Here is a 20,338-nt window from a genome sequence, read left to right as displayed (position 1 = left end):
CACATGCATGTCATCCATGTGATATGCATCAGCACCGGGGAAGAAGCGTTACAGTAAGCGCTGTTCTCCGGCCCAGGGTGCTGAACACGGCTCTTCTCATTCTCCCCTGCTCTGCCGGCGATTGGCGTGAGCAGGGAAGAATGATGAGAGGTATATTTAAGCGATAAAAGAGACAGCAGGCGGTGACTGATGGGACTATTACTCCCATCAGCCTGCCCCTGCTGCCGCTACTAACAGTGACAGGAGGTGCTGCTGATGGGAGTATTCATCAGCCACTGCCTGCGCTATAAATAAATAAATGAAAAAAACGGCGTGGGTTTCCATGTATTTTCTATAACCAGCCAGGCAAAACTTAAAGCTGGGGGCTGCAACCCTCAGCAACGTTGGTTATAAAGAATAGAGGGGTCCCCACACTGTTTTTTAAAATTATTTAAATATATAAATACATTTTTTTTAAACGGTGTAGGGTCCCCCCATTTTTGACAACCAGCCTTGCTGAATTATCCAATTTTCCAACTTTGAATTTTTATGCAATTAAATCACAGATATATGTCACACAAAATACTTAATAAGTAACATTTCCCACATGTCTACTTTACATCAGCACAATTTTGGAACCAAAATTTTTTTTTGTTAGGGAGTTATAAGGCTTAAAAGTTGACCAGCAATTTCTCATTTTTACAACACCATTTTTTTTTTAGGGACCACATCTCATTTGAAGTCATTTTGAGGGGTCTATATGATAGAAAATAACCAAGTGTGACACCATTCTAAAAACTGCACCCCTCAATGTGCTCAAAACCATATTCAAGAAGTTTATTAACCCTTCTGGTGCTTCACAGGAATTTTTGGAATGTTTAAATAAAAATGAACATTTAACTTTTTTTCACAAAAAATTTACTTCAGCTCCAATTTGTTTTATTTTACCAAGGGTAACAGGAGAAAATGGACCCCAAAAGTTGTTGTACAATTTGTCCTGAGTACACAGATACCCCATATGTTGGGTTAAACCACTGTTTGGGCGCATGACAGAGCTCGGAAGCGAAGGAGCGCCTTTTGACTTTTCAATGCAAAATTGACTGGAATCGAGCTCTGGAGAGTTTGGAGAGCCCTGATGTGCCTAAACATTGAAACCCCCCACAAGTGACACCATTTTGGAAAGTAGACCCCCTAAGGAACTTATCTAGAGGTGTGGTGAGCACTTTGACCCACCAAGTGCTTCACAGAAGTTTATAATGCAGAACCGTAAAAATAAAAAATCATACTTTTTCACAAAAATTATCTTTTCACCCCGAATTTTTTATTTTCCCAAGGGTAAGAGAAGAAATTGGACCCCAAAAGTTGTTGTACAATTTGTCCTGAGTACCCTGATACCCCATATGTGGGGGTAAACCACTGTTTGGGCGCATGGGAAAGCTCGGAAGGAAAGGAGCGCCGTTTGACTTTTCAATGCAAAATTGACAGGAATTGAGATGGGACGCCATGTTGCGTTTGGAGAGCCCCTGATGTGCCTAAACATTGAAACCCCCCACAAGTGACACCATTTTGGAAAGTAGACCCCCTAAGGAACTTATCTAGATGTGTTTTGAGCGCTTTGACCCACCAAGTGCTTCACAGAAGTTTATAATGCAGAGCCGTAAAAAAAAAAAAAAAAAAAAAATTTCCCACAAAAATTATTTTTTTAGCCCCCAGTTTTGTATTTTTCCGAGGGTAACAGGAGAAATTGGACCCCAAAATTTGTTTCCCGATTTGTCCTGAGTGCGATGATACACCATATGTGGGGGGAACCACTGTTTGGGCGCATGGGAGGGCTCGGAAGGGAAGGAGCGCCATTTGAAATGCAGACTTAGATGGAATGGTCTGCAGGTGTCACATTGCGTTTGCAGAGCCCCTAATGTACCTAAACAGTAGAAACCCCCCACAAGTGACACCATTTTGGAAAGTAGACCCCCTAAGGAACTTATCTAGATGTGTGGTGAGCGCTTTGACCCATCAAGGGCGTCACAGAAGTTTATAACGCAGAGCCATAAAAATAAAACAAAAATTTTTTCCCACAAAAATTATTTTTTAGCCCCCAGTTTTGTATTTTCCCGAGGGTTACAGGAGAAATTGGACCCTAAAATGTGCTGTCCAATTTGTCCTGAGTGAGCTGATACCACATATGTGGGGGGGAACCACTGTTTGGGCGCATGGGAGGGCTCGGAAGGGAAGGAGCTCCATTTGGAATGCAGACTTTAATGGAATGGTCTGCAGGTGTCACATTGCGTTTGCAGAGCCCCTAATGTACCTAAACAGTAGAAACCCCCCACAAGTGACCCCATATTGGAAACTAGACCCCCCAAGGAACTTATCTAGATGTGTTGTGAGAACTTTGAACCCCCAAGTGTTTCACTACAGTTTATAACGCAGAGCCGTGAAAATAAAAAATCCTTTTTTTCACAAAAATTATTTTTTAGCCCCCAGTTTTGTAATTTTCCAAGGGTAACAGGAGAAATTGGACCCCAAATGTTGTTGTCCAATGTGTCCTGAGTACGCTGATACCCCATATGTTGGGGTAAACCCCTGTTTGGGCACACGGGAGAGCTCGGAAGGGAAGGAGCACCGTTTTACTTTTTCAACGCAGAATTGGCTGGAATTGAGATCGGACGCCATGTCGCGTTTGGAGAGCCCCTGATGTGCCTAAACAGTGGAAACCCCCCAATTATAACTGAAACCCTAATGCAAACACACCCCTAACCCTAATTCCAACGGTAACCCTAACCACACCCCTAACCCTGACACACCCCTAACCCTAATCCCAACCCTATTCCCAGCCGTAAATGTAATCCAAACCCTAACCCTAACTTTATCCCCAACCCTAACCCTAACTTTAGCCCCAACCCTAACTGTAGCCTTAACCCTAGCCCTAACCCTAGCCCTAACCCTAGCCTTAACCCTAACCGGAAAATGGAAATAAATACCGTATATACTCGAGTATAAGCCGATCCGAGTATAAGCCGACCCCCCTAATTTTGCCACAAAAAACTGGGAAAACTTAATGACTCGAGTATAAGCCTAGGGTGGAAAATGCAGCAGCTACCGGTAAATGTCAAAAGTAAAAATAGATACCAATAAAAGTAAAATTAATTGAGACATCAGTAGGTTAAGTGTTTTTGAATATCCATATTAAATCAGGAGCCCCATATAATGCTCCATAAAGATTGATGGGCCCCATTAAATGTTCCATATTAAAATATGCCCAGATGCTCCATACAGACACTTGCCCCTTATAGTACTGCACAATCGTTATGGCCCCATACAGATGCTCCATACAGTCACTGCCCCTTATAGTACTGCACAATCGTTATGGCCCCATACAGATGCTCCATACAGACACTGCCCCTTATAGTGCTGCACAATCGTTATGGCCCCATACAGATGCTCCATACAGACACTGCCCCTTATAATACTGCACAATCGTTATGGCCCCATACAGATGCTCCATACAGACACTGCCCCTTATAGTACTGCACAATTGTTATGGCCCCATACAGATGCTCCATACAGACATTGCCCCTTATAGTACTGCACAATTGTTATGGCCCCATAGAGATGCTCCATACAGACATTGCCCCTTATAGTGCTGCACAATCGATATGGCCCCATACAGATGCTCCATACAGACATTGCCCCTTATAGTACTGCACAATTGTTATGGCCCCATACAGATGCTCCATACAGACATTGCCGCTTATAGTACTGCACAATCGTTATGGCCCCATACAGATGCTCCATACAGACACTGCCCCTTATAGTGCTGTACAATCGTTATGGCCCCATACAGATGCTCCATACAGTCACTGCCCCTTATAGTGCTGCACAATCATTATGGCCCCATACAGATGCTCCATACAGTCACTGCCCCCTATAGTGCTGCACAATCGTTATGGCCCCATACAGATGCTCCATACAGTCACTGTCCCTTACAGTACTGCACATGGCCCCATAAGATGCTCCATACAGTCACTGCCCCTTATAGTGCTGTACAATCTTTATGACCCCATAAGATGCTCCATACAGTCACTTGCCCCATATGCTGTGGCTGCGATAAAAAAAAAAAATCATATACTCACCTCTCCGTCGCTCAGGACCCCGGCACTTTTACCTGCTCCTAGTACGGGTGCGGCTCCCTCAGCACTGACGTTCAGCAGAGGGCGCGCACTGACAACGTCACCGCGCCCTCTGGCCTGAGCGTCACAGCCAGAGGACGCTGAAGACAGAGCCGCACCCGAACGAGGAGAGGTAAATATCGCGCAGCGCTGCGCTCCCCCTCCTCGTATACTTACCTGCTCCTGGTGCGGTCCCTGCGTGTCCCTGCTTCTCCCGGCGCTGCATATTCTTACTGTACTGAGCGGTCACCGTTACTGCTCATTACAGTAATGAATATGCGGCTCCACCCCTATGGGAGGTGGAGCCGCATATTCATTACTGTCATGAGCGGTACCCTGTGACCGCTCAGTACAGGAAGAATATGCAGCGCTGGAAGAAGCAGGGACGCGCAGGGACCGCGCCAGGAGTAGGTAAGTATAATTAGATAGCCCCCGCTCCCCCTCCTCTGCCGACCCCTGGGTATGACTCGAGTATAAGCCGAGAGGGGGACTTTCAGCCCCAAAAAATGGGCTGAAAATCTCGGCTTATACTCGAGTATATACGGTACATTTTTTTCATTTTTTAATTTTTCCCTAACTAAGGGGGTGATGAAGGGGGGTTTGATTTACTATTTATAGCGGGTTTTTTAGTGGATTTTTATGATTGGCAGCTGTCACACACTGAAAGACGCTTTTTATTGCAAAAAATATTTTTTGCGTTACCACATTTTGAGACCTATAATTTTTCCATATTTTGGTCCACAGTCATGTGAGGTCTTGTTTTTTGTGGGACGAGTTGACGTTTTTATTGGTAACATTTTCGGGCACGTGACAATTTTTGATCGCTTTTTATTCCGATTTTAATGAGGTAGAATGACCAAAAAACAGCTATTCATGAATTTCTTTTTTTTGTTGGGGAGGGGAGAGGGGGGGCATTTATACCATTCTGCGTTTGGTAAAATGGATAAAGCAGCCTTATTCTTCTGGTCAGTAGAAGTCTGGTCGGGTCATTTATATAATTTTTTTATGTTTTGGCGCTTTTATGCGATAAAAACTATTTTATAGAAAAAATAATTATTTTTGCATCGCTTTATTCTGAGGACTATAACTTTTTTATTTTTTCGTTGATGATGCTGTATGGCAGCTCGTTTTTTGCGGGACAAGATGACGTTTTCAGCGGTACCATGGTTATTTATATCCGTTTTTTTTATCGTGTGGTATTCCACTTTTTGTTTGGCGGTATGATAATAAAGCGTTGTTTTTTGCCTCTTTTTTTTTTTTTTTTTTTTACGGTGTTCACTGAAGGGGTTAACTAGTGGGACAATTTTATAGGTCGGGTCGTTACGAACGCAACAATACTAAATATGTGTACTTTTATTGTTTTTTCTATTATTTAGCTAAAGAAATGTATTTGTAGGAACAATATTTTTTTTTTGTTTGTTTTTTTAGGAATTTTTTACTTTTTTTACACATATGAATATTTTTTTTACACTATAACATTGCCCTGGGGGGGGGGGGGGGGCATCATGTTATAGTGTAAGATCGCTGATTTGACACTTTGCATGTCCGATCGCTGATCTGACGCAGTGTACAGCACTCTGCAGGCTTACCAGCACTTGCTCTGAGCAGGCGCTGGTAAGCCACCGCCCTGCAGGACCCGGATGCAGCCCCGCGGCCATCTTGGATCCAGGCCTGCTGCAGGAAGGAGGAGGTAAGAGACCCTCTGAGCAACGCGATCACATCACGTTGCTCCGGGGGTCTCACGGAAGCCTGCAGGGAGCCCCCTCCCTGCGCGATGCTTCACTATACCGCCGGAACACTGCGATCAAGTTTGATCGCAGTGTGCCGGGGGTTAATGTGCCGGGGGCGGTCCATGACCGCGCCTGGCACATTGTGCCGGATGTCAGCTGCGATAGTCAGCTAACACCTGGCCGTGATCGGCCGCGCTCCCCCCGTGAGCGCCGTCAATCGCTATGACGTACTATCCCGTCGGTGGTCGTATGGGCCCACCCCACCTCGACGGGATAGTACGTCATATGTCAGAAAGGGGTTTAAAAAAAATACACATATTTAGTATCGCCGCATCCGTAACGACCCGACCTATAAGACTGTCCCACTTGTTAACCCTTTCAGTGAACACTGTAAAAAAAGAACAAAAAAAAAGGCAAAAAAACAATGGTTTATCATCATACCGCCGAACAAAAAGTGGAATAACACGCGATCAAATAGACGGATATAAATAAACATGGTACCGCTGAAAACGTCATCTTGTCCCTCAAAAAACAAGCAGCCACACAGCATCATCAGCAGAAAAATAAAAAAGTTATAGCCCGCAGAATAAAGGGATGCAAAAATAATTAATTTTTATATAAAATAGTTTTTTGACCAAAAGAAAAAAAAAAAAAAGGAAAAGCCAGCTCACCGTAATGAAACACAGGTGCACGTAAGTCCGTCCTGGTTGAACGTGGATATAGAGCAAAATAAATAGAAAAATATGAAACTTCTTTTATTTGAAAATCATTACAATTCCATAGAAGATACCGGGACACAGAATGACAGACAGCAAGACAGAGCAACGCGTTTCGAAGCGTTGCTCTGTCTTGCTGTCTGTCATTCTGTGTCCCGGTATCTTCTATGGAATTTTAATGATTTTCAAATAAAAGAAGTTTCATATTTTATCATCAAAGAGCTGGAAGAACTTCTATTTATTTTGCTCTAAAATAGTTTTTATTGTATAAAAGCGCCAAAACAAAACAAAAAAGATATAAATGAGGTATCGCTGTAATCGTACTAGCCCAAAGAACAAAACTTCTTTATCAATTTCACCAAACGCGGAATGGTATAAACGCCCCCCAAAAGAAATTCATGAATTGCTGGTTTTTGTTCATTCTGCCTAACAAAAATCGGAATAAAAAGCGATCAAAAAATGTCATGATCCCGAAAATGGTACCAATAAAACCGTCAACTTGTCCTGCAAAAAACAAGACCTCACATGACACTGATAACCAAAATATGAAAAAATTATAGCTCTCAAAATGTGGTTACGCAAAAACAATTTTTTGCAATAAAAAGCATCTTTTAGTGTGTGATAGCTGCCAAACATAAAAACCCTCTATAAATAGTAAAATCAAACCCCCCTTTATCACCGCCTTAGTTAGGAAAAATAATAAAATAAAAAAAACTATTTATTTCCATTTTCTCATTAGGGTTATGGTTGGGGCTAAAGTTAGGGTTGGGGCTAAATTTAGGGTTGGGGCTAAAGTTAGGGTTGGGGCTAAAGTTAGGGTTGGGGTTGGGGCTTAAGTTATGGTTTGGTTTACGTTTATGGGTGTGTCAGGGTTAGGGGTGTGGTTAGGGTTATGGTTGGGACTAGGGTTAGAGGTGTGTTGGTGTTAGGAGTGTGTTGGGGTTGGTATTAGGGTTAGTGGTGTGTTCGGGTTAGGGGTGTGGCTAGGGTAATGGTTAGGGTTGGGATTAGGGTTAGTGGTGTGTTGGGGTTAGGAATACTGTTAGGGGTGTGTTGGGGTTAGGGTTGGAGTTAGAATTGGGGGGTTTCCATTGTTTAGGCACATCAGGGGCTCTGCAAATGCAACATGACATCCGATCTCAATTCCATCCAATTCGGCGATGAAAAAGTAAAACGGTGCTCCTTCTCTTCTGAGCTCTGCCGTGAACCAAAACTCCCAGTTATGGGGAATCAGCGTACTCAGGACAAATTGGACAACTTTTACGGTTCAATTTCTCCTGTTACCCTTGCAAAAATACAAAACTGGGGATAAAAAATAATTTTTGTGGGAAAAAAATTATTTTTTATTTTCACGGCTCTGTGTTATAAACTTTAGTGAAACAACTTAGGGGTTCAAAGTTCTCACAACACATCTAGATAAGTTCTGTGGGGGGTTTATTTTCCAATATGGGGTCACTTGTGGGGAGTTTCTACTGTTTAGGTACATCAGGGGCTCTGCAAATGCAACTTGACACCCGCAGAATATTCCATCAAAGTTTGCATTCCAAAACTCCACTTCTTCCCTTCCGAGCCCCGACGTGTGCCCAAGCAGTAGTTTTCTCCCACATATGGGGTATCAGCGTACTCAGGACAAATTGGACAATAACTTTTGTGGTTCAATTTCTCCTGTTACCCTTGCGAAAATACAAAACTGGGGGCTATAAAATAATTTTTGCTAAAAATAAAAAAAGACATCTAGATAAGTTCCTTTGGTGGTTTAGTTTCCAATATGGTGTCACTTGTGGGGGGTTTCTACTGTTTAGGTACATCAGGGGCTCTGCAAATGCAACGTGATGCCCGCAAACCATTCCATCAAAGTCTGCATTCCAAAACTGCGCTCCTTCCCTTCCGAACTCTGCCATGCGCCCAAACTGTGGTTCCCCCCCAGATATGGGGTATCAGTGTACTCAGGACAAATTGTACAACAACTTTTGGAGTCCAATTTCTCCTGTTACCCTTGGTAAAATAAAACAAATTGGATCTGAAGTAATTTTTTGTGAAAATAAGTTAAATGCTCATGAAGCACCTGAAGGGTTAATAAACTTCTTAAATGTGGTTTTGGGAACCTTGAGGGGTGTAGTTTTTAGAATGGTGTCACTTTTTGGTATTTTCTCTCATATAGAACCTTCAAAGTGACTTCAAATGTGATGTGGTCCCTAAAAAAAATGGTGTTGTAAAAATGAAAAATCGCTGGTCAACTTTTAACCCTTATAACGCCCTAACCAAAAAAAAAAAAAAATTGGTTCCAAAATTGTGCTGATGTAAAGTAGACATGTGGAAAATGTTACTTATTAAGTATTTTGTGTGACATATCTCTGTGATTTAAGGGCATGAAAATTCAAAGTTGGAAAATTGCAAAATTTTCAGAATTTTCGCCAAATTTCCTTTTTATTCACAAATAAATGCAAGTTATATCGAAGAAATTTTACCACTATCATGAAGTACAGTATGTCACAAGAAAATGTCCATCACCGGGATCCGTTGAAGCGTTCCAGAGTTATAACCTCATAAAGGGACAGTGGTCAGAATTGTAAAAATTGGTCATTAAAGTGCAAACCACCCTTGGGGGTAAAGGGGTTAAGCATGTGATGCACACAGTGTAGATTGTGAGCCCCATTGGGGACAGTGCTAATAAGGTATGCAAAGCAATACAGAATATGACAGCACTAACTATAGCAAAACATAATAAATAAAAAGGATGATGGGTCGCCGTAATGATGAGCGAGCGTGCTCGGACATTTGTGTTATCCGAGCATGCTCGGGTGTTATAACATATTACTCGAGTATGCCCAAGATGGTATAACGCAATATCCGAGCACGCTCTCTCATTACTAGTAGTGCCCAGTGTAAGAAAGCTGGGTTTGTGTCCTAGGTCATGGGTCTTCCATCAGGACAGGTCAGCAGGACAATGACCTGAAACATACTTCAAGAAACATCTAGAAATGGGTGGAAACAAAGCCCTGGAGAATATTAAATTGGCCAACAATGAGCCCAGATCTAAATTCCAAACTGCTGTTGGGAGAAAGCACCCTTCACATATGAAAGAGCTGGAGCAGTTTGCAGAAAAAGAGTGGTCCCAAATTCCAGCTAATAGGTGCAAGAAGCAAGTTGATGATTATAGAAATCGATTGCAGACATTAATTCCAAAGGGTGTGCAACCAAATATTAAAGGGGTGTTATGAAGGCAAAGTCATTTTGCTACTAACTCCCTATCTATTTGATGCTATAATAAGCTATTTTTTAATATACTTGTTTGAAAAAAATCCCTACCGTTCCTTAACTACACTGTCAACACACAGCTATTGTATTTTCTTTACTTACTGTGTGAAGACGATTAGTTTGTGTATCTCAGTGAATGCTAGGATACCCAAGCGAAGAATCATTAGAGCATAGGACCAAGGATGTGGTCACTGTCACAACCCTTGCCACCTACCTAAAAAGAAGAGTCTTCAGTAATGCTCATTTTAGGTGCAGTGTTGTCCCTGCTGCCTCCACCGTACGCTCTGTTGTCTGCTTAGATGAATAATTATAATCTGGCAGCAGAGTGGTGTCACTATACCCGACTGTGTAGGGGACTAGCGCTGACCCCGCAAGTGACGTCGCTGGTCTATGCCGGGTATTCTGACACTGCTCTGTTCCTGTCTTATTACTATTCATCCAAGAAGACAACAGAGCGCACACAGGGGAGACAGCATGCTGTGCACATCGCACATGGGGGACAGTGCACGGAGGAGACAGCAGGGACTGCATCGGCCCTTAAGGCACCGCCTCTAACCTCTTAAGTTGAGGGTGCCAAGAATTTTTTTGGGACCTTTTTTGGGGTTCTGTGTGAAATTATGTCCAATTTGCCTTTGTTTGTGTTGTTCCAATACACACAAAGGAAATAAACATGTGTATAACAAAACATGTGCAATTGCAATAATTTTCTGTTAGAAATACCATACATACTTGAGTATAAGCCGAGATTTTCAGCCCATGTTTTGGGGGCTGAAAGTGCCCCTCTCGGCTTATACTCGAGTCATTGTCCCTGGGGGGAGGAGGAGTGGCGGATGTCAAATCATACTTACCTGCTCCCGGCGCGTCTCTGCACGTTCCTGCTTCTCCGGCGCCTGCAGCTTCTTCCAGTGTTCAGCGGTCACATGGTACCGCTCATCAAAGTAATGAATATGGACGCATATTCATTACTTTAAAGAGTGGTACGATGTTACCGCTGAACACAGGAAGAAGTTGCGGGCGCTGAAGATCACCTGTCAGTGAGAAGCTGCCAGGGACCACGCCGGGAGCAGGTGAGTATAATGGGGACTGGAAGGTGAGTATTGCACAATATTCACCTGTCTGCGTTCCACCACTGGGCGCCGCTGTGTCTTCTGCGTCCTCTGCCTGCGACATTCAGGTAAGAACGTGCGATGATGCGATTAGTGTGCGTGCCGCTCTCTGCCTGAACAGTCACAGTGGAGGATGCAGAAGACACAGCGGCGCCCAGCGGTGGAACGCGGACAGGTGAATATTGCAAGTGCCGGGGACCTGCTCAGGACAAGAGGTGAGTATGTGATTTTTTTTTTTAATGGCAGCAGCCGGCTATGGGGCAAATGTTTCTATGGAGCATCTTATGGGGCCATAATCAACCTATGCAGCATTGTATGCGGCACATTATCTATGGAGCATCTTATGGGGCCATAATCAACCTATGCAGCATTATATGGGGCATATTTTCTATGAAGCATCTTATGGGGCCCATCATAAAGTTTATGGAGCATTTTATGGGGCTTATTTGTATATGGAGCATCTTATGGGGCCATCATGAACTGTATGGAGTATTATATGGGGCTCCTGATTGAATATGGATATTCAAAAACATGTAACCTACTGATGTCTCAATTAATTTTACTTTTTTTGGTATCTATTTTTATTTTTGAAATTTACCAGTAGCTGCTGCATTTCCCACCCAAGCTTATACTCGAGTCATTAAGTTTTCCCAGTTTTTTTGTGGCAAAATTAGGGGTCTTGGCCTATACTTGGGTAGGCTTATAATAGAGTATATACGGTACTTCATTTTCTGGATTAATTCCAAGGGTGAACACTTTTGACAGGACTGTACGTGGATCCTTAAAGAGTATCTGACACCAAAATGCTTTTTTTTCTATGCATTTGTATAATTATGTGATATGTTGTCCATATGCAATAATAAGGAATAAATACAGAGGCTGTTTTCATGAGAATTCATTAAAACCTGTCACCAAGTTTTTGCTTCCAAATCTGAAAGCAGCACGATGAAGAGGCAGAGACTCATTCCAGTCACTTACTTGGCTGCATGATGTCGTTTTGATAAAATCCCTGTTTTCTCAGCTGCAAATCTATCAGTTTTTTGAATGGTAAGATTTGTATAACCTTACCCACACCACTGATTGAAAGCTTTCCCTGTATACTGTGTATTAATAGAAAGCTGCCAAAAAGTTGACTAGAAGGCATGGGGCAGTCCTAATCATCTCCTGCTGATAAAACACTTTTTTTATTGAAACACCACCACACATCCTAGTAAGTGACACATCACAGGAACCAGAGTCTCTCTCCCACTACATCATGCTGCTCTCGGATTACATAGACAGAACCTGCTGACATATTCCCTTAATTATACAATATAATGCCGGGATCACACACAGCAAGATACGGCCGAGTCTCACAGGTTAAAACCAAGCTCTGGCCCCGGCACTCCGGAGTGGAGCGTGCAGCCGCATAGCAATACATAGCCGCTCCGGAGTGCTGGTGCCAGAGCTTGGTTTTAACCTGCGAGACTCGGCCGTATCTCGCTGTAGTGTGACTTTGGCCTAAGTGTACCTTTTGAGACTTTAATTCCTCAGTTATTGCTTGCATTTGTAGATTTGGATTGTTTATCTTTTCATAAGAAATGTTCTCATTATTGGACGAGGGGCATCCATTTTGCTTCTTTGCTCTCCGAACAAAGTTGAGTGACGGAGCCATTTTTCCATATGGTTTTGCACTTGCTTCTAATGAAAAAAAAAAAATGGTTACAGTAACCCTGCCAAAGACTGTATCCAAGTTAAGTCATGGTAAAAATTACTGGAATAACTCAGTACCTTTGATTTACAAAGAACAGCAATTTGTTTTTATGAGATAATTATACAATCGTGCACTTTGTCATGCATTGCTTTGGACAATGCTGAGCAAGGTTCAATGGCATATGTTGTTTGAACAGCCTTACAATGTGTGTTCTTACTGAGAACCAGAAGATTGTAGGAAGACTTCAGGCAAGACACTATCGAAAATGTATACCTACAGCTTTTCTTTTGAAGTGTCGCTTAAAAAACCTCTTTGTAAGTTAATGTTCTCTCCAGCAGATGACTTACAGGTACAGAATTAGAATATCATCAAAAAGTTAATTTACTGAGATAATGACTTTTGGGTTTTCATTGGCTGTAAGCCATAATCATCAACATTAACAGAAATAAACACATGAAATAGATCACTCTGTTTGTAATGAGTCTATACAATATATGAGTTTCACACTTTATATTGAAGAACTGAAATAAATTAACTTTTTGATGATATTCTAATTTTGTGAGAAGCACTTGTAGATCATGCTCTGAGTATTACTTAACTGAAAATCTCTGTGAAAAAAAGATGCTTTCCTTTTTGTCATTGATGGTCACATATGCCATGGGCTCAAGCTTTATGATGATTACTAAAATAGTTATTCCTGTAATCATCAAATATCAGTCAGTCCATATAGTAATGTAAATGTTGCAGCCATTCAGTCCAGTCTAGTGTAAATGCTGCAGCCATTCAGTCCAGTCTAGTGTAAATGCTGCAGCCCTTCAGTCCAGTCTAGTGTAAATGCTGCAGCCGTTCAGTCCAGTCTAGTGTAAATGCTGCAGCTGTTCAGTCCAGTCTACTGTAAATGCTGCAGCCGTCCAGTCCAGTCTAGTGTAAATGCTGCAGCCCTTTAGTACAGTCTAGTGTAAATGCTACAGCCGTTCAGTCCAGTCTAGTGTAAATGCTGCATCCCTTTAGTCCAGTCTAGTGTAAATGCTGCAGCCGTTCAGTCCAGTCTAGTGTAAACACTGCAGCCGTTCAGTCCAGTCTAGTGTAAATGCTGCAGCCCTTTAGTCCAGTCTAGTGTAAATTCTGCAGCCGTTCAGTCCAGTCTAGTGTAAATGCTGCAGCCGTTCAGTCCAGTCTAGTGTAAATGCTGCAGCCGTTCAGTCCAGTCTAGTGTAAATGCTGCAGCCCTTTAGTCCAGTCTAGTGTAAATTCTGCAGCCGTTCAGTCCAGTCTAGTGTAAATGCTGCAGCCGTTCAGTCCAGTCTAGTGTAAATGCTGCAGCCGTCCAGTCCAGTCTAGTGTAAATGCTGCAGCCGTTCAGTCCAGTCTAGTGTAAATGCTGCAGCCCTTTAGTCCAGTCTAGTGTAAATGCTGCAGCCGTTCAGTCCAGTCTAGTGTAAATGCTGCAGCCGTTCAGTCCAGTCTAGTGTAAATACTGCAGCCATTCAGTCCAGTCTAGTGTAAATGTTGCAGCCATTCAGTCCAGTCTAGTGTAAATGCTGCAGCCATTCAGTCCAGTCTAGTGTAAATGCTGCAGCCCTTCAGTCCAGTCTAGTGTAAATGCTGCAGCCGTTCAGTCCAGTCTAGTGTAAATGCTGCAGCTGTTCAGTCCAGTCTACTGTAAATGCTGCAGCCGTCCAGTCCAGTCTAGTGTAAATGCTGCAGCCCTTTAGTACAGTCTAGTGTAAATGCTACAGCCGTTCAGTCCAGTCTAGTGTAAATGCTGCAGCCATTCAGTTCAGTCTAGTGTAAGTGCTGCAGCCCTTTAGTCCAGTCTAGTGTAAATGCTGCAGCCGTCCAGTCCAGTCTAGTGTAAATGCTGCAGCCCTTTAGTACAGTCTAGTGTAAATGCTACAGCCGTTCAGTCCAGTCTAGTGTAAATGCTGCAGCCGTTCAGTCCAGTCTAGTGTAAGTGCTGCAGCCCTTTAGTCCAGTCTAGTGTAAATGCTGCAGCCGTTCAGTCCAGTCTAGTGTAAATGCTGCAGCCGTTCAGTCCAGTCTAGTGTAAATGCTGCAGCCGTCCAGTCCAGTCTAGTGTAAATGCTGCAGCCCTTTAGTCCAGTCTAGTGTAAATGCTGCAGCCGTTCAGTCCAGTCTAGTGTAAATGCTGCAGCCCTTTAGTCCAGTCTAGTGTAAATGCTGCAGCCGTTCAGTCCAGTCTAGTGTAAATGCTGCAGCCGTTGAGTCCAGTCTAGTGTAAATGCTGCAGCCGTTCAGTCCAGTCTAGTGTAAATGCTGCAGCCGTTCAGTCCAATCTAGTGTAAATGCTGCAGCCCTTCAGTCCAGTCTAGTGTAAATGCTGCAGCCCTTCAGTCCAGTCTAGTGTAAATGCTGCAGCCCTTCAGTCCAGTCTAGTGTAAATGCTGCAGCCGTTCAGTCCAGTCTAGTGTAAATGCTGCAGCCGTTCAGTCTAGTGTAAATGCTGCAGCCCTTCAGTCCAGTCTAGTGTAAATGCTGCAGCCGTTCAGTCCAGTCTAGTGTAAATGCTGCAGCCCTTCAGTCCAGTCTAGTGTAAATGCTGCAGCCGTTCAGTCCAGTCTAGTGTAAATGCTGCAGCCGTTCAGTCCAGTCTAGTGTAAATGCTGCAGCCGTTCAGTCCAGTCTAGTGTAAATGCTGCAGCCGTTCAGTCCAGTCTAGTGTAAATGTTACAGCCATTTAGTTCACAGTCTAATGTAAATGCTGCAGCCGTTCAGTTACAGTCTAGTATAACTGATGCAGCCGTTCCGTTCACACTTGTTTACTTACTTCATTATTCTTCTTAGCACTAAGAGGAGAAAGCTGAGGAATGGAAGGAAATAAATTTCCTTTGCTACACTATCTGGTATCACAGGCTAATCTCAAGGTATCTGATGGTGCTAAAGTGGGGAATGAGAAGAGCAACTAGATTTACTTCTGCACCTAACTGAGAGTACCAGGAGCTGTGAAACTAGAAGCTGGTGGAACTGGCTAACTTGACTTGTATATCATTCATTTTTTAATATTTTGTCTTTAAATTGTTTTGAACAGTTCATAATATAGCATGTGCCTTTCCTTTTCTTCCCCTTTGGTTTACTGCCTTTAATACTTAAAATTGTCTCGTAAGCAGCTCACAGCTCTGCAGCCTCCTAACTTTATGGCTGCTGGGGAGAAGGGCACTCATTTGTGAGTGACAATTCTAGTAAGTTTCCTTCTGCTGCTGTCATTGGAGTTCATGCTATCACTTTAGGTCACTGCTGCACGAGAATTTTCCCAAGCAGCGGTGCCGCAAGTGACAGCATGAACTCCAGTGACCTCTGACAGCGGAGTGATCCACTGCGGGAGGATACTTGCCGTCATTGTATTACCAAAGGCCCCTGGAGAGCGGTCACATCTGCCGATGTGACAGCTCTACAAGGGAGATCGTTGTGGGACACTTGTTATTAAATGGATTACATCAAAACAGGGAGTATACTGTAGGTTTATTATTGGGTGTCAGGTATTAGCTGCATGGTGAGTATGTACTGTTATATTTGTGTATGTTTTTTATTTTTACATGAGCACAGTAGCCGGATGATGGGACTACTGTCCCATCATCGGCAAGCGGTCACTGTAACAGGCATAGCTAGATGGGACTAGTGGTCCCATCGGACGATGCCTGCCTACACACAGAACCGCGCACACACACAGCCAAGCAGATACACGCACACACATAAACACAGACATCAGCACATTTTTATTGCCGGTGTGTGTTCAGTTCTCCTACGTGCTTTTCCTAAGGCGGTCCTTGGGAGAGCGAGAGGTCTGTCCACTATGGAAACCATAAGTATTGGAATATAGATTGCATTACACAGGGAACATACAGTTAACAGTTTGGATTAGCCCATCATTGGGGAGGGGTTAGGCCACTTTTTACAGAAAGGTTTTTCTGGGTTAGTGGGTCAGTGAATGTTAGTGTCTAGGACTCAGTAAAAGGACAAGTTCAGAGTAGAGTCCAGTTAGTGAAGGAGAGTGGAGTGGAGAGTAAAGCTGGACAAGTTAGTGTTAGCAGGTGCAAGAAGACGCAGATGCTGCAGAGCTGAATGGGTTCTGTCAGTCCAGGTTTCCCCACAGCATGAGGACACATTCTAAGTTTCATTTGGACGCCAGGACAGTCTTGGACTTGAGGTGCGGAAGGAGTATTGAGTGCCATATCACTGTCCCACCTGTGAGGAAGATGATGTTGGCCGTGTTACAGAGAAAATGAAGGTTGGAGGTCCCCAGTGAAGCTGATATGCTGGAACGCAGGTCCCTAGGTTCAGCAAGAACTGTTGGGCTAGAGACAAGTCGGGCAGAAATGAGGCAAAGACTGACAGGCCAGGAAACAAAGGGAACATCACTAAAATGAGATTCTGTATTAATCTGCATGCTGCAGCTGTGTGTAACCGAATTGCTCAGTAAAGCTGAACCTGTTAACCCGGACCCAAGGTCTCCTGTCTTGTCTGAAGCTACAGCCAGATCTGATCTCATGGAGGAGGGAGGTAGGAAGAACTCATGAAGGAACAGTGAATAAAGAGCAAACTCCACAGCACCCCACACACCTGTCTGTCTCCTGTTTAGAAGAGGGGTTTCAAGGCAACCAGAACTCAGTCCCGGCCCAGAGCAAACCGGCCTGTATCCCCCTTCATACTAGTCAAGACATACCTCCCAACTTTCCCGGATCCAGCGGGACTGTCACGATTTTGACAGTCTCCCCCGCTGTCACAGCCGGGACAAGTATGTCCCGCACTGGTTGGGAGGTGTGGAGAATTTATGACTCCATTACCGATGCCATTTTATAAACGCCGCCTAATAAAAACTAAGTAGGTTTTTATCTTTAGAAAAATGGCCACCCTCAGTGATGTCACTAGAACATCTGGAGACAAACCTGTGTATTACAGTGCGCGCTCATGTGTTTAGAATTCTGTTAGGGAATGCACCGCCGAGATTGATTGCTGGAGACTTCTTTGACTGACAGGCCCATCCACCAATCAGCTGCTCGCCGAGCTCCGTGGAAAAATTAGAGGAGAAGGGCTGAGCGGCAGATAGGAAGGATGGAGTGGGAAGAAGAGTCGGTGGAGTTTCGTAAGGCAAGTGTTACATTGAATAACTTCTCATGGAGGTGCTTACTGAGCATAAAGTTCTGTGCGTGGTGCGTCTGCATGTCCCGCCATGGAGTGTGTGTTCTGACACTGAATACTGCATACCCAACTTGCCATGGTGCTGCTGGATGAGGTAAGTAAGCTGCCTTAGTTATGTGTGGGGTGAGGAGGTGTTTACAGTGTGGATGTAGCAGAGCCATGTGTGTACGAGGTCAGGTGTATGGAGCGGAGCCGTGTGTGTATGAGGTGTATGGAGCAGAGCTGAATGTGTATGGAGCGGAGCCGTGTGTGTATGAGGTGTATGGAGTGGAGGTAAATGTGTACGAGCTGTACGGAGCGGAGCCGCGTGTGTACGAGGTGTATGGAGCGGAGCGCGTGTGTACGGAGCGGAGCGCGTGTGTACGGAGCGGAGCCCTGTGTGCAAAGTGTACGGAGCGCAGCAGCGTGTGTAGGAGTAGCTATGCGTGGCCATTATACGGTACAAAGTGCAATATACAGTATGGAGCATCATGTGCGGTCATTATACAGTATGGAGCATCATGTGCAGCCAATATACAGTATGGAGCATCATGTGCGGTCATTATACAGTATGGAGCATCATGTGCAGCCAATATACAGTATGGAGCATCATGTGTGGCCATTATACAGTATGGAGCATCATGTGTGGCCATTATACAGTATGGAGCACTATGTGGCCATATTTTTTTGTTTATAATTATTCTTTATGAAACAGTGTGATCAGCAGTGCTAAATGGGTGTGGTTGGGACGTGGATATGGGTGTGACTAGTTATGAATGGATGTGGTCAAAGGCGTGGCCTAAAATTTGCCGAGTTGCGTGCCGCAATCTTTGTCCCTCTTTCCCATCTTCAAACGTTGGGAGGTATGGTCAAGGTACTTTACATATGACATGTAGCAATATTGAACAATTTTTTTTTGCTAAATTGCTATGCACTTTGCCATGATAAGGGCATGAGAGGCTTTTCTATAAGGCAGATACCACACTAGTGCTGGATTACAGAGTTAAATACTGCTATTAGGTTCCTATTAACCTTTTCACCCCTGGGAGATTTTTCATTGTTTTACTCCCCTTCTTCTAAGAGCCATATGAGGGCTTGTCTATTGTGGGATAAGTTGTATTTTTAAATGACATCATTCATTTTATCATATGATGCACTAGAAAGCAGAGAAAAAATTTCAAGTGCATTGAAATAGCAAAAAAGTACAATTTCACAATTTTTGTTTTTTTATCTACCATGTTCACTATATGGTAAAATGATCCAGCAACATGATTCTCCAGTTCAGTACGATTAGTCAAATAGCAAGTGGTTAAAAAAAAATCTGACATTTTGCAAAAAATAAAAAATACATTTCCTTGTGTTGCCATTTTCTGGGACCCGGAACATTTTCAATTTTCGGCATCTGAGGCTGAGCGAGGGCTTATTTTTTGCGCCCTGAGCAAACGTTTTTATCGACACCAGTTTGGGGTAGATACGATGTTTTCATTTCCTCTAATTGCATTGTATTGCAATGATGCGGCAATAAAAAAACCGCAATTCTGCCAGTTTGATTTTTTTCTCGTTACGCCAGTTACCGACATCTGTATAATATCTTCAGGACTTGCTGGTAATTGCAGTTTTCCTCATTGTAAACTGCAGTGCTATTATGATAAAGTGATGGTTTAGTTATAGGAGCTGTGCCGGTACCATCACTTGCTGGTGCTTTTCTCTAGAATAATCCCTCAGATGCCACAGTCAATATTAGCCATGGCACCTTGATGTAATATACTGTAGATAAGATTAGAATCCTTTTCTTCCATCCACCCTTCTTTGGCCAAAATCCAAAATATGTAATAAAAGTAAATCTATGTAAGTAAAGTAAGAAAACATTTTAATAAAAGTAAACCCCAAAAATTGTGCTGATTTTCTATTACATCTATGTTTTTGTCCAGATACTGCCATTATGTTCACAGAGTGGGAGAATAATCTATCTATATAATCATCTAAGGGCTACTTCGTCTGTTTGTCTGTCTGTAACGGAAATCTCGCGTCGCTGATTGGTCACCACCGGCAGGGTGCAACCAATCAGCGATAAGCTTAGTCCGGCAGCGATTTGGCCCCTCCCTACTCTCCTCCAGTCAGTGCCCCCTCCCTACTTCCCTCCAGTCAGTGCCAGTGTGTCGCCCCATCCCGGACTAACTTTTTACTATTGATGCTGCCTATGCAGCATCAATAGTAAAAAGATATAATGTTAAAAATAATTAAAAAAAAATAAAAATTGTGCTATTCTCACCTTCCGATGTCCACCGATGCGCACGATGCTGCCGCCAGCTTCCGTTCCCAGAGATGCATTGCGAAATTACCCAGATGACATAGCACAATTTTAATTTTTTTAAAATTATTTTTAACATTATATCTTTTTACTAACGTACATCGGGACAGCTTCGGTGGACGACGGAGGGTGAGTATATAACTATTTTTTATTTTAATTCTTTTTTTTTAACAGGGATATGGTGCCAACACTGCTATATACTACGTGGGCTGTGTTATATACTACGTGGGCTGTGTTATA

At 43.3% G+C, this 20,338-nt stretch overlaps 1 protein-coding gene across 2 annotated transcripts in view; it reads right to left on the bottom strand.

The window, feature by feature from the left end:
• The window catches only part of TBC1D2 (TBC1 domain family member 2), a 158,678-nt gene that overhangs the window by 84,887 nt on the left and 53,453 nt on the right, over positions 1 to 20,338 (bottom strand). For both annotated transcript variants that reach the window (XM_069741882.1, XM_069741890.1), the window contains exon 6: positions 12,469 to 12,638. In XM_069741882.1, the coding sequence (XP_069597983.1) occupies positions 12,469 to 12,638 (170 nt within the window). The remainder of the gene's footprint in view (positions 1 to 12,468; positions 12,639 to 20,338) is intronic.

This window comes from Ranitomeya imitator, chromosome 1, assembly GCF_032444005.1.
Source record: "Ranitomeya imitator isolate aRanImi1 chromosome 1, aRanImi1.pri, whole genome shotgun sequence".
NCBI lineage: Eukaryota > Metazoa > Chordata > Amphibia > Anura > Dendrobatidae > Ranitomeya > Ranitomeya imitator.
Note: the sequence above shows the minus strand (reverse complement) of the source record. Positions and strands in the feature narration are given on the sequence as shown.